At 35.3% G+C, this 16,121-nt stretch overlaps 1 protein-coding gene across 1 annotated transcript in view; it reads left to right on the top strand.

Annotated features, from left to right (window-relative positions):
* Positions 1-16,121, top strand: part of LOC125682586 (inositol-trisphosphate 3-kinase homolog) — a 138,359-nt gene that overhangs the window by 48,057 nt on the left and 74,181 nt on the right. Inside the window, 1 exon segment of the mRNA XM_048923236.2 lies at positions 2,554-2,648. Coding sequence (XP_048779193.2) covers positions 2,596-2,648 — 53 coding nt within the window. The 5' untranslated portion in view covers positions 2,554-2,595.

Below are 16,121 nucleotides of genomic sequence, written 5' to 3'. Positions count from 1 at the left end.
TATATTGTCTCCTATATTTTAAGAATTATTATTTGCTTGATTGACACCAAACTTGGTACACTGGTACAGCATAAGGAGTAGATGACCCCTTTTGATTTTTAGGTCGCATGGTCAATTAACTCTTGACATAGGAAGATATTGTCTGCTCAATATTTTGAATTGATGATACTACTATCAATTAAATGATGTGTGTGTATAACCCTTTTCAATTTTGCGCCATGGGGGGCATATGTGTTTTACAAACATCTTTTGTTTTAATTAGATTGACATTTAAGATGCTATGAATAATAACAATTTAAGTGAACAATTAGACTGCTTTTGGTATCATTTAATTGCATCTTGCTGTTACAACTGCATGCTTTTATTTAAAAGATCATGACATCAACATGATCCATGGTAACCGTTTTCATCCGTTGATAGGAATCCAAAATGCTCCCATATTGGAGATTTATGGGTCACAGAGGGAGAAAAAATTCAGTGGCACATGATGTAGAGCAGGAAGGCTAAATCTACCAAAATTGTAAATTTCATGATCCCCGGGGTAGGGGTTCTGACCCCAGGGTGGGGCCTAACTTGTTATATAATAGTGTTTATGTGTAAAACACTTAAATAACATTTTCTTTAGTGCTTTTGATACTAAATTGAAACTATATGGATAGAGCAGGTAGTCTTTTACCAAAATTGTAAATTTGATTTTCCCCAGAGTAAGGGTTTTTTGACCCCAAGGTGGGGCCAAACTTAGTATATAGTATTTATGTGCAAGTTAATTGCTGATACTGTATAAAATCTAAATGCATACTTAGGAATAGCAGGAAAGGATGTACAAAAAATGGTGAATTTCACAACTCAGGGTTGTGACTTTAGGACGAGTCCAAATTAGTCATATCTTTTGTTAATGTTAATACACCTATTATTATTTAAAGCCTTTCATCAGTGTAATGCATTTTTGAGGGCAGTGAAGTTTTAAGAACATATCTTGTTTTATACTGTTGGTGAACATTAGAATTTAGCTTAGATATTCAGAACAGGAAATTTTTTCTAGATTTCATAGCCCATGGAAGTAGTGATACTTTTTCACTAGTATTCAGGTGACCGATAAGGCCTATGGGCCTCTTGTTTTATACTTTCGTGTAAAATACTCGAATCTAATTGGTCGAGAAGCATTTGAAAAAAACATTGTTACCCTCTGAGAACAGAGAGCACGTACGTGCTCCAGGGTGATAATTTTTAGCAACGGGTAGCAGTACTTGACAATGGGTGATATTATGAAAAATTATCACATGCATCAAATTTATGCGCATTATTACAGTTCCCCGTAGATTGTTAGACGGTGTTATTTTAGCAATTGAATAAACACGGAATACCCGCAATGATATACGAAATATCGCATGACAGTGATTGATCAAATGTCAACAAACATAAAGTCTTTCTGCTTTGTTGTTTATATAACATTCAGTATAATAAAACAAATATTGCATGTAGTTGAGGGTAACATTGAAAATGTTCACCCCTCAAGAAACCATTGTCAACCGAGGCGTAGCCTCGGTTGACAATGGTTTTCTCGGGGTAAATATTTTCAATGTTACCCTCAACTACATGAAATATTTATATATTATAAAATCACTTTTTGTCAAGTAATGTTTCCTGTAACTAGATTGATACTATTGATCACCCTTGAGGGTAGAGTTTTTTATTGGGAGACATGACTAGATTGATATTATCACCCTTGAGGGTGTAGGGTTTTATTGGGAAACATGTTTTTCAAATGTTTCTCAGCCAATTACATTTGAGTATTATACTTGAAAGTGCCATAAATTTAGACTTCTACTATGCACTCTGAGACATTTAGCATTAGCAATGAAGGTTCTTTATCATACCAACACCTATTAGTGTAGCATAAGACCTGGTTTTGAGGTCTCATTTGAAAGATCTGCAATTTTTACTTCAAATGCTGAGTACTTTGTGAAGGAATAGTCCCTACCTTTTTTACTGTTAACACGTTATGTCTCGCATGACCAGGGTTCAAACCCATGACCTGATGATCATGAAGCGAGTATGACCAGTTTATGTATCATGTACGAGGGGGAGTCAATAAGTAACCAGCCTATCACATTTCTGATTGACCAAGACAGTCACGATTTTCATGCCTTGTTTCAATTCATGTTTTATACCTGGGTACAAAATTGCAAGCGTATCGAGTCATTCTTTAAAGTAATTCCCCATACCATGTCAAATAACGTTAGAAACGTTATTCACAAGTCATGATTGTTATCACACATTCAACGAACCTGATGACATTTTGATGAATATTGTAGACCGTATTCTTGTCCAATAGGACTGATTGTTTCAAAGCAAACAACAAAGATTTAAAATTAAAACCAACAACATACAAATTAGAATATTACAAACAAGCCGGTTATATAATACAACAACAAAAATTCTCTCTCTAGAGGGCAATTACATCGAAAAAGAAGAGGTGGATCTCAACCGGAAATAAGTTAGGCTGGTTACTTACATGTACATGTATATACATTGTATCTATAATTTTTGTAGAATGCTACCCAGGAGATGATATGACTACTGACAGCATTGTCAATGGATTTCCTCCTCCTTATGACAGCTATGAGGAAAAATCTCCAGCACCACAAGTAAGTCACCATACCAGCATTATTATATATTGGTTAATAATTAAGTCTCCCAAACGAAGTTTGGAGACTTGTTGTTTTTGCTAGGTTCTTATTAAGTCTCCCAACCGAAGTTTGGAGACTTATAGTTTTTCTCGGTTCTTATCATTCTTCCGCTTCTTTCTCGCTCCTAAAACTGTCCGCCACCGTTCTCTGTAACCAGTGGATGAAAGTAATAGATATTCAAGGATGTGATCTAGGCCAATGTATCTAGATGTGCAGAAATGTTTTTGTATTCAGATTGAAGGGGGTTAGGGTACATTTTGGGGGATCAAATGGGGGTGGGGTTTAACACAGAACTCTATGGGGAAAAAATTAATTCCAAAATTCAATAGCTATAACTTTACAAATGTGATAGATACAGTCCTTGGGTCTTCAGAAATGAGTAGAGAATGACAGGGCCTACAAATTAGTATCAAGGGCAAGTGATCCCAGTGACCTTGACCTCTGACCATGAACATAAAAACTGGTATAACTTTAAAACCAGGACTAATGGTGACATGGGATCTTCAGAAATGGCAAGATGATAACAGGAACTACAAACTAATATCAAGGTCAAGTTACTCCAGTGTGTGTTCTGCAATATCATTTTTAAAGTTATTTTATGAAACACAAAAATTCATTTCTTATAAAAATGGTGATACTGAAAATTTTGATGCCCTTTGGAACAGATGGAACCAAATATTTTCATAGCTCTCTCTCTCTCCTTCTTTCTTTCTCTCTCTCTAAAAGAAATAAACACTTTTGTAATTCTATATTACATGTATATATTATGAAGATATATCATGAACTATGTACAGAATGTTGAAAAATAATATTTTTAAAAAAAAAAAGTTACTCCAGTGACCTTGACCCGGACCTAGGAACATAAAATTGGTATTACTGAAGAACTAGATCTGATAGAGACATTGGGTCTTCAGAAATTATGAAAGGATGATGGGATCTACAAATTAGTATCAAAATCACGTAACTTCAGTGACCTTGACCTCAGACCTTGAACATACAAACTCATAAAACTTTAGATCTGGGATTAATAGAGACATTGAACCTTCAGAAATGATAAGAGGATGATAAGATCTACAAACTAGAATCAAGGTCAAGTGACTCCAGTGACCTTGACCTCTGTCCTTAGATCATAAACTTGGTATTACTTTTAAAAGAACTAGGTCTGATAAAGAGATGGGGTCTTCAGAAATAATAAAAGGATGATGGGATCTACAAATTGGTATCAAGGTCCAGTGACTCCAGTGACCTTGACCTCTGACCTTGAACATAAATCTGGTATAACTTTAAAACTGGGACTGATAGAGACATGGAATCTTCAAAAATGATAAAAGGATGCAGTAACCTACAGACTAGTATCTCCAGTGAACTTTGACCTTGATTATAAAAACTTGTATAACTTTAGAACTTGGACTGATAGAGACATGGGATCATCAAAAATGATGAGAGGATGTAGAAACCTACAAACTAGGATCAAGGTCAAGTGAAAAGGGGAAATTTTTAAAAATAAATAAATTCAAAATCAAGGTCTTGGTGATCTAGATTTGTCAAATGAAGTTAAAATTGGCATGGATTTTGTCAAGGGAGGAAAATAGTAGTACTCAGAAAAAGCCACTTTTATACAGCCAGCACTGTTACGGCACATTTGGTTACTGACGACCATTCCTGCTGAACATTTGGTCACCAGCGACCATTCATGCCACACCTATTGTCGCTGGGCGACCAAACGTGCCATAAGGGTGGGCACGATTAGTCGCCAATTTTAGGCCATACCCGAGCGCGAATGGTCGCCACCCAAGCCCCCATTCCCAAACCCCAATTTTCTCCTTCCTCTCCTCATCCTCCAGCACTTATTTCCCTTCCTTCTCTTTCTCCCTTCTAATCCTCCTCCTCCTCCTTTTTCTCCAAATTCTTCTTCAATTTCTTCTGGTTTGATCAAACCGAACAACGAGTCTTTTTGAATTGGCAGGTAATAGCTAAGGGAGGTGTGGCGCTTTCTAGTGGCCTTTGATTAGCAATCAGATGCTATTGGATGCCCCCTATAAAAATCCCAGCACATCCTATTCCAATTTGAAACAGCTCTTCAAACCTTCGACATGTTTCATATGTGCAGAGAATAGGCCTAATATTGCATTTTATAAATGTGGCGTAAAAGTGTAGACCTACAAGCGGAGAGAGTGCACAAAACATGACATGGATATACCCACAGTAGTATTCCTCTATAGACACCTACTCTTCAACATGTCAGCACTGCCTCTCCAATCACCCCCATATAATGTCTCTCTCTCTCTCACACGCAAACACACACACACCGTCCCCCTCTTTCTCTCTCTCTTTCACGCCAAATTCAATGACTGAGAGAAAGACAAATGTGTTTGTGCTAAATATTTTTTAAAAATAATGGCTCTATTTTCAGAGAGCCTTGTTTTTCACTCTGTGCTCATTTGTATTTGTATGGGTGTTTGAGCACTCAGGATGTATGTCATGACATATTTATATTTAATACTCCTCTATAAAGGTATTTTATATAATTCATGAGGTATCTTCTATTTTGAATGAGATGTCTCATATGATTTACAGTTGATAATATTTTTGTTTCCAATTTTCTTACTGGTTCGATATAGTGAACCCATGTTTCGTCACCACTAACAATGTTTGCAAATTGTTTTTGATTGAATTTGGGAAACATTTTGAGCAATTGCTTAGTGGTTTGTACTCGTACTTGTTTTTTGGTCATCTGTCAATATATGCGGTATCCTTCTGGCAGAAATCTTTCATACTTTCAAAATATGCTTAAAAATGAAATGCACCCATGATGGTGATATGCCAACAGCTTTGGCAATGTCACGAATTGTGTATCTGCCTCACTCTCAATTATTTCCCTGACTTTTGAGACATTTGCCTTGCCTGTTACAGCCACTGGTCGGCCAGATTTTGCTGCATCTTTGAAGGACTCTGTGCCAGTCAGAAATTTCTTTCTCCACCTACGAACTGTCTCATAAGATACCTTAAAAATCTGTATTACCAAATATCTGAGTTTTGTGTGAACTTTTATATAAGCTCTAATTTCTTCAATATTCTCAACCCGTTTCCCAACCATTTTTACAACAGTAGTCAACGACTGGCTCTATTGAAATGACTATAAGTTTAAAACTGTTGAGCTGAAGGCTCGTGTTTATACCATTGAAAAGGTTTTGAACAGAGCTTTTCAAGTGTATCATCATCCACGAAATCGTGCAAAGCTTTATCACGCTGTGGTACAATACACATTACATATCGAACAGCCCTCATATACTCTGTACTTTGGTTCTGTAATTAAAGGTAATATTTGACATGACCATGCAGTCGGGCTACCATGATTAAAAATAAACTAGACAGGACCAAGCTTTTATTAGTCTGAGTTGGTCAGACGTGCCTTAGTGTCAAGCCCTGACACACTATGTTTTCAGTATGATGCACATTGGAAAATGCATATTTTAAAAAGATTATATACACACAGGAAAAGCTTGTAATCATCTAATTAAATACCTTACATACATTGTACATGTATGTTGAAATGTAATGTAAGTCATGACACTTTGATTAAATTTTATTTTTCATTCATTCGACAGTAATGGAGTATGGATGCATGGTTTGGGATAATTGTACTGAAAGTGAGTCTGAAATATACAGAAAGATATTAAAATATTTGATGCAAGAATAATTATCAAATTGATGATCAATTTTTCTAAAATTGCTTTATATATGTGAAAGGAATTGGGATGAGATAAATTTTCAGAAAGAAGGAAAGTTCATACAGTGTAAGTTGATTTCATTTTGTAACATTATCTATGGTGTAGCACCTGATTATTTTGAGAATATTTTAGAATCATGCATTCCTCCTCAATTTCAATATTCATTGTGAAACCATGATAACCTAGCATTTTCAGTTCAGTTCCCACAGGAATAGTTATTTTCTTCTTTTAAAATAAGGAATGACCTAGCAGTAGCTACCACTAAAAGTTCCGAGTCTTCCAATAATTGATGTAAATAAGTGTATTTGTTACATTTTCAACAATGAAATACTGAAATTTATCTATTAAAGAGACACTACAGCTCATTTTCCACATTTTAATAAAGTGTTTTTTAAAACATGTATTGATAAAATGATAAAATTCATATCGATACTGACAATTTTGAACAATTGGGATGCATCAATTTACTCTCAACTGCGCTTTGAAGATCGTTCGGAATTCAAAGGTTTCTTCATTCTGACTCGGACTTTTGAATGCTTATTTACATCACGTGGTTTTGAATGACAGCAAAGGTGTTGTGTAGGAAATTATTTAAATTCCCCTTCAAGGAGGTCCACACTCACCTTTCAAATATAAGAGTATTCCCTGCTCCTTAAAATAAGTAATTATATCAATCATTATTTCAACAGAAACCCTTCCATGTTCCCATTGACCGATGTTTTTACAACTAACACGTGTCGTGTTCAGATAAAAATAGCACTTACTTTTAAAAGTAGTGTCTTCGCAGCTAGTCTCAATGGCAGATTTAGGGGGGGGGGGGCAGGATCCCCCCTCCCTTTTTACGCCACAGATTTTGAATGAAAATCCAAATTTTGCACCAGAATGGCCGATTACTGTGCCTAATCTTTGACTTTCACAACCCCTTCGGAAATCCTAGATCCGCCACTGAGTTACATGGGTTTCTCCGAACTCTTTGTTTTCCAACGGTCAAACTGATACCATGGTAAATTTTATTTCACGTATGAGTTTTATCTCATTCTATTTTTACCTTTTTTCTCACAGAATCTGTCAAAATTCTAGATCTATCAACTACACTTTCTCTCACTGGACGACATGCTGCACTGTTTACTGTCTATGCGCATGCGTCTGAAGACTGAAAGGAGGAGAATCGATATTTTTTGTATAGGCCATCAAAAAGTATTAATTTTTACGTTAAAACGATAATTTTTAACTTTAGATAAGTGTTATTTTCGCAAAGTTCATACTTTCAACAATGCAACAAAAATTGAGAAAGCGCTAGGAAAATTGTCATTTCATGATTTTTGCGCAAAATGAGCTGTAGTGTCTACATTTTCACAGTTGTTAAAAAATTTCATACTTGCCGCAATTTTCATCCGCAATACATAAGAACACATTCATTTTACATTATATATAATTAATTTTACATGTTTTTTTATTTGAATACCCAAAATAAAATTGAATAAAAGTTTCTTATTGTTCAAATGTATTGATTTTTGTATTACATATTTCTTAAGGTACAATATTTTCTGTGCAATATATTGTTTTGAATGTCAATACAGGGATTGCTAAAAGTGCTTAGGAGCACCGGAAAAGAAATGTAATAAACAGAACATTCAATGTTTTATTAGTTGTATATTGTTTAACATCCTGCTCAAGAATTTTTCACTCATATGGAGACGTCACCATTGCCAGTGAAGGGCTGCAAAATTTAGGCCTATGCTCGGCGCCTACAGCCTTTGAGCAAAGAGGGATTTTTATCGTGCCACACCTGCTGTGACATGGGGCCTCGGTTTTTTGTGGTCTCATCTGAAGGACCGCCCCATTTAGTCACCTAGTATTACAAGCAAGGGGTTCTGAGGACCTATTCTAACCCGAATCCCCACAGGACCAATGTTTTGTTGTTGGATATAAAATTTATTTAAGAAATGAAACTTATAATTTTTTATTTGATGCATGTATCAAACGAAAAATTGGATGGAAAACTTCATCAATGTACGTACATGCATCAAATAAAGAATTATAAGTTTTATTTCTTATCATTTAATTACATTTTTGAAATAGAAAAACAAATGGTTTCTCTCATCAAAAACCTTGAATTAACATTTCTGAAATGGTGCGTAGGAATACCTATACGTAACCATGAAAACAACAACAAAACTGGCTGTGCGTTCGGGTGAGGTAGAGTTACTGTGCAGAATTAAATGTATTATACTCCAAATTAAAGGTGCAATGGTTAAAAGCTGAAATAGATATAAAGGAATAAACAAGTGGTGACTGGATGCTGCATTGCAATCGAGACGTTGAACACTGGTTGTATCGTAGGAACGGTGGAATGCGCCTCAGTTCCATTTCAATATGAAGTAAAAAGCTCAACCCTTCTTCATCTAAATTGCCCTCGTTGACTGAGCCCCATATAACACAGTTCAATTTCATTAATATTTACCATATCAAAAGTCGCTGCTTGCTCCGTCATGTTATTGAACTCATAAAGCAGACGATACATACCTGTCTACATCTACCAGTCAGTGCCCTACGTCATCAAGTTTACTGTTTTGCCACGTCATCACTAGGCGTATATGTGTGTCGTTTCTTTAAATTACGCATCTTTGGTTGTGTTTAGGCCTATTTTTGGTTGCATCAAACGAATACATTTCGTTTACAATGCATGTGTGGAAATTCCCGTTCTATAAATAGCGCTAAAATTAGAACGGCCGTTAACGGGGAAGACGCATTCCAGAGAAAAGTAGTCCCGCGTGCTTAATGCAGATGAGCTCTGGACGAATTTTTTTTTATTTGACATAGAAATCAAACGAATTTTTCATCCAATCAACATTGTTGTTAAGTCATCACTTTACAAGTTATTAAATGATTTCAGTGAGATGTGATTTTTTTATTATATTTTCATGAGGGCTTTGCTTTAGAAGCTAGATAGATTTAGTTAAACTCCAACAAAGAACAAGGGGAATTAAGGGCTAAAATTTGCCCAACATCAAAGCACCCTATTTTACTGTTATTCTGATTAATTGTGATTAGTGTCACCAATTTCAGCCATCTTTAGATTGATTTTCAACATTTGATTTGAAACATTTGAAAACTGAATGGAAAGAAATACTGATACTGTCATACCGCTATAGGATATTACTGCCCACATCCTAACACTACCCCTTCCTAACTGCTCAGCCTCCTGGATACAGTTTTGTGCAAAACGTTAATTTTGGCGTCTATACACTCTGAGTCTTCCATCAGGCCTCTGCAGTAAAAGTCGAGATTAATCGCTTTATCAAACTGTCCCCCAGCATTGCCACAGCCATACTCTATGAGTCTGAGACCATTGAAGACAGTTCCAGTGATGTTGCAGAGTCAAAACAATGTCAAATACAGCCTGAAACAGGTCTACGTACTTTAATTCCAGCATCCCTTAGACGTAAGTGTCTACATAACAAATTTATCCTGTCGATGAATGTATGTACAACAATAATAAATGACCGCAATGTATGTATTCTTGAGATACTTTTATCAAATTTACAATAAAAAAGTGCCTGCAACATTTAAACCTTCAACAACAGGATAAAAACAAGGTTTTCAACAAACTGTAAATTCAAAAATAAATTAATTGTTTTCATATACCTACATGTATGACGTCATAATATGCACTGGCTACTTTTTAGTGACAGGGTATTGTCAGTTACACCGTCAGTTTAGGACGTACTACGTAATACGGAGTCATCCAGGGTGTGAAATGGAAATCCGTGTTGGGTGAGGCAAATTAAGCCGAGTCCCAATACAGATTTCCATTTCACACCCTGGATGACTCTGTATTACGTTTCGAACTGACGGTGTAGCGAATTTAACCCACTGAAGACCTTTAATTAGAAAATTTGTTAAGGTTTCAGTAACATCTTAGATAAATTAAATTGAATTCCATATACATGTGTCACATTAAAAATTATATAATCTCAATATCAAAACATCACAATTAAAAATATGAACAATAACATTAAATAAACAAATCATGTAAGTTGAAACTGAATGCATGCAGACATACATTGAAAGCTACGGTAGCTGTCAGACTACCCTTGCATGGAGATACTGTATTGAAATTTTGAGTCGCCTTATGATTCGTAAGTGACGTCACAGTTGCCAAACTCTCTGAATGGAGACAGTATATTGAAAATTCTGGGGTGTCATGTGATTCATTAACTGATGTCACAGTCGTCAAACTAATATACCCTCCGGACGGAGACCTAATATAAGAAATTTCAGGGCATCATGTGATTAGCTTCTATCCAATCAATTACCTGCAAATTTTTCTGAAGCGGGGTAAATGTATTATCATGACGTCATGGTACACATGTGGTCAGTAAACCATGTGGAAGGGGCATATTGAAAATATTAGGTTAGTAAGAGACATAACATGTAGTATTGATTTCAGCCAATGAAATAAAGATTTTTATCAGAGGCAGGATAAAATGACTAATGGCTACCGTATGGAACATATGTGGTCTTCATGTAATTGATGTAAACCAATGATCAGTTCAGTTCAGTTTATTCTCTCAAACCATTATTGGTACAGGAGGTACAATAGTAGCATATGTACATTAATAAATAAAACTAGTCAGAGGTACTATATATAAGAAGAGACGTGTAAGATACACACACATTCCCAACCTCCAAACCAATAGACTCGATTCACGCATCCGCCATCAAAATCCGAAAATGAGGCTGACCTGACTATGGCGTGACTGGAGACAAAGTATGATGAATAGAGTCTATTGCCTAATTGATTGATTGATTTAAGAAATGAATCTGATAATTGAACAGAAAACTTCATCAATAGTGCATTGATGAAAAAGGTTTCCGTCCAATTTTCCCTATGATACCACCATCAAGAAAAGAACTATAAAAATTTAATTATCATTTGAATATTTTCAAAAACATTGAGTTTAGATAATAAAACATGATTTTATTTTGAAATTCATATATAGATATCAATACACACCCAGAAGTCAAAGTTAGGTTTTATTGTATGCAGAAATCAAAGAAATTTTTCAGCCAATCAAAATTGCCGTAATTTCATCAAGACAATTAATATTAGTTGATAATTGGATTTTGGGCTGGGGCTATATTGATATTGAATGTAAAATATCCATAAATTCGAATTAAAAATCTCAAATATATTGTCTTTCACTCATGTGTACTTTGATTCAGTGATATCTTTGGTATTTATGTAGAGGTAAAGCCTTATCTATACCATTATGCAAAGAACAATAGTCCCACAATTAATGACCTCTTGAGTATTATACACAGTAAAGAAAATAAATCAAAAGTTTTGTGTGTAGATGCTGGTCCAGACAAATATTTCTTTCTTTGTTTAAGTGTAAACCATAATTAGTTTATTCATTTGTGAATATCAAAATATAATAAATATCAATAAACAGTACTTGATCAAATGGAAAATAAATTCCAACAACTTTTCTTGAATGGTGACTTTAAATTCGGTCAAATTATGATGGTACGTCAGAGTCGTGACATGTCTAGCAATTATAGCAACCTTTGTGCAAAGTATAAGCTAGATGTTCAAAAGTAAAGAGTAGTTTTAAAGATGTGTTTTTGCATTTCCAGGTTAAGATCGCGAGCCCAGATTTTAAACATATACGGAAGAATAACACCTTGTCACCATTACATGTACGTAGTTGTGGCAAAAATGAAGTCAGATATACAGTGGAACCCCATTATTACGTTCTCCCTTTATTACGTTAGTCTGCATATTACATTAGAATTTTAAAGCACAAAACCATTTCTTAACAAACCTATATAAAATAGACCTCGTTATTACGTTGTCCTAAGATGCCGGGACTCGGTATTATGTTGTAAAAATTCCGACAAAAACGTAATAAACCCCTAATTATTCAATAGTGATTCTCAAAATAATAAGCCATTCACACCTTGGCTTCCACAGGCAGTCACCACGTAAATTTCCTGGTCTGTTTGGGGATTAGAGATGCTTGACTGATCACGCTTCGATAGATCTAGCGACATCAATACCGGTGAATACCCGTATCGAAGCCAGTGATAAACAATTAAATAATGTTTATTTAGAAATTGTACTCTATGAAATTTACTTCATTTTTCATATTTTGATCATCAAAGAAATAATAATTTCTCAACCACATGCATGTTCAGCATCGTGTGATTACCTTCACTATTAAAACTCTATTTACGGACAGCTTTGGTACCAAACATGAAGGACAAAATTTATCGTACGTAGCAATGTTAAAACAGCTTGGGTCACTGCTTGGACATAGGTGACTAAAGGTGTTCAATTAAAAAATTGTCCATTGTTTGGACATGCAGCTTGGGTATTTGTAAATCTTGTCCATACATACACCGATCAAACTGTCCAGTGTTATCGGCCAATTCGTGCACAGCATTCACCTTAGTGAACATTCTAAAATACAAACAAATGCAGGAAAGCAATGTTTATCAAAATATCTTTATGATTATGTATCCTACACCAGAAATAAAGAAAAGGGATAAGAACATGAAGAATTACGGAATTTAAGATAAGATGTAAATAAAACAGAGTATCATAGTCTTTTAAACAAAGAAACAGTAAAGATATATTCACACACACACCCTTTCACGGAGTACCAACAGAATTAAGATATACAATTTCCAAATGATAGTTTTAACGGATTTCACTTGGAACGCTTAAAATTATTACGTTGCCCCTGGTATTATGTTATTTTATTGTGGAAAAATGAAAAGCGTAATATAGGGATTCCACTGTATATTCTTTGCCCTTTCAATTAAATTTCCTCATCTACATTGTTAGCTTAGTGGACTAAAACATTAGGCTGGCAATCTGTAGATCATGTGTTCAAGTTTTACAAGAGTTTTAAAGTGTTCTTGATGATTTTACACTAGAATTACAATTTTGTGCTTCATAATGCATTTTTAATTTCTAACACCTCATCTTCATTACATTTATTTGATAGCTTTCATTCATGGGAAGTTTGATCAGTGTATTGTACATTGATCGTTAGTGTAATTTCACTGTATTATCCACTTAATCTAACCTAGGAGCCTGGGGTATGTTTTACAAAAGAACCGACTTGCGACCAACTTTACCAACTGAATTTTTCTCGTTTGTTGTAGGATCATTCAACCCAATGTAAAATAGTGAAAAATTAATGCTGAAAATTAAGTCTCAGAAACGTTTTAATTCAATAACTATGTAATACAATTTTAAGACTTGCGACTAAAACGGGCCCCGGAACCCCAGATCCAGAGTTCATGAGTTTACCAATTTTAATAGAGTGTGCCATGCTTTATAGTTTGTTTTAGAAGATTTTAAAACACTTGTCTACACTCTTAATCCATGAAATTCATAATTTTGGTAGAACCCTTCATAATCAATATTGATATGTACCTTAGTTTGTTTCCTAGCTGTTCAGGAATAGAGAAGGAAGTATACAGTTGAACTTTGATATCTCAAACACCAATATCTCAAATACCATGGATATGTTGAAGTGATTCGGAAGTCCCAACCACTTATTCTTTAAGTATTTTACCATCGATATGACGAATCCTCAGATGTCTCGAAGGTTTTAGCTCACCTGAGCTTAAAGCTCAAGTGAGCTTTTCTGATCACCTGTTGTCTGTCGTCCGTATGACCTTCCGTCCATCTGTCTTTCTGTAAACTTTTCACATTTTCAACTCCTTCCTCAGAACTACTTGGCCAATTTCAACCAAACTTGGCAAAAAGTATCCTTGGGTGAAGGGCTTTCAAGTTTATTCAAATGAAAAGCCATGCCCCCTTCAAAAGAGAGATAATCACAAAAATGCAAAAATAGGGTGAGGTCATATAAAAATATTCTCAAGAACCACTGGGCCAGAAGAGCTGAAATTTACATGAAAGCTTCCTGACATAGTGCAGATTCAAGTTTGTTAAATCCAAGACCCCAAGGGTAGGTTGGGAGAATCAAAGTTTTACATGCAAATATATAGGAAAAATCTTCTCAAGAAACATTGGGCCAGAGAAGTTTACATTTACATGAAAGCTTTCTGACATAGTGCAGATTCAAGTTTGTTAACATCACGGCCCCTTAGGGTAGGATTGGGCCACAATAGGGGATCAAAGTTTTACATACGTCAAATATATAGGGAAAATCTTTAAAAATCTTCTCAAGAACCACTGGGCCAAAAAATTTTACATTTGAATGAAAGCTTCCTGACATAGTGCAGGTTCAAGTTTGTAAAATTCATGGCCCCCGAGGGTAGATTGAGGCCACAATAGGGATCAAAGTTTTACATGTGAATATATTTAGGGAAAATCTTTAAATATATGGGCCAAGGTGACTCAGGTGAGTGATGTGACCCATGGGCCTCTTGTTTCTCAGTCCCATTGAGTTCGAAATAGCAAGGTTTGACTGTATTTAAACGTTTATTTATTTTCACTGTGTAATCCATTTACTGGTAGTCCACCTTGGAGTCTGAATTCTTTTGACCCTGCAGGGACATGAATTTCACAATTGTTTGAGAGGACTATATATTCAATATAATTAGATGCACCTTGTTATTTATTATACCCCACACAACAAAGTTGGGGAGGGTATATTGTTTTTTACTCGTCCATCATTGCCTTTCTTGTCAGCGCAACTCCTCCGAGACCGCTCAACAGAATTTCGTGAAACTTTGTAGTTAATAAGGACACACTGTGTAGATGTGCGTATTCCCAGGAAATTTTGTTTCAATAATTTTTCTGGAAGTTATGCCCCTTTTGAACTTGGAATTTCAAGCCTGTCTGTCCTGTTCTTGTCAGCACAACTCCTCTGAGACCGCTCTCAACAGAATTTCTTGAAACTTTGTAGTTAATAAGGACACACTGACTGTATAGATGTGTATATTCCCAGGAAATTCTGATTCAATAATTTTTCTGGGAGTTATGCCCCTTTTGAACTTAGAATTTTTAGCCCGTCTGTCCTATTATTGCAGTAATGCATAGCATTACCATTCATTATGTGAGGCATTGTCAAGCAATGTTGGAGCATGGGATATGTGAGCTTGCTCACTTTTGCTTTCTTTCATTTCCTAGATGTTCAGGATCACAAAATACATATTTAAAGATGAAAATTCTCACCATATTTGTTTTCAAAATAAGTGTTTCTAGTCTTGCCCCCTAACTCGTGGGTTGTACATTGATCATTAATTATACAATCATAATGGTAGAGTCTCACTGTCATGTCCATGCAGTATTACTATGCACCCAGTTTTTATGTCAGATGCCCAGAATAAAGAAGACATTTTTATAATTGTACTATATTTAGAGGTTTCAGCTTTACCCTTAGGGCCCCAAAAGGGAAGGGGCCATGGAATTCACTTCTTCTTTTTTTGTTCCCCTGCCATGAAAGATTTTCCTTCGCAATTTTTGTGAAAATTGGTCATGTAATTTCAGTGAGGAAGTCAAAAATGTCCAAAAGTGAATGACTCAAGACAGATATGCATGGGCACAAATAGCAATATGTCACCTGAGTGAGTCAGTCTAGCTTAACAAATGAAATTCATGAACCAATTTCTTTTTAAGTGCCAAGGTCACTTTGACTTACTGAACCAAAAGTTTACATGGGAAATTCTGTTTAGTAAATCCGAGTACTTTTGCATAGATTTACTTCTGCAA

This window comes from Ostrea edulis, chromosome 2 (genome assembly GCF_947568905.1).
Source record: "Ostrea edulis chromosome 2, xbOstEdul1.1, whole genome shotgun sequence".
NCBI classification, from domain to species: domain Eukaryota; kingdom Metazoa; phylum Mollusca; class Bivalvia; order Ostreida; family Ostreidae; genus Ostrea; species Ostrea edulis.
Note: the sequence above shows the minus strand (reverse complement) of the source record. Positions and strands in the feature narration are given on the sequence as shown.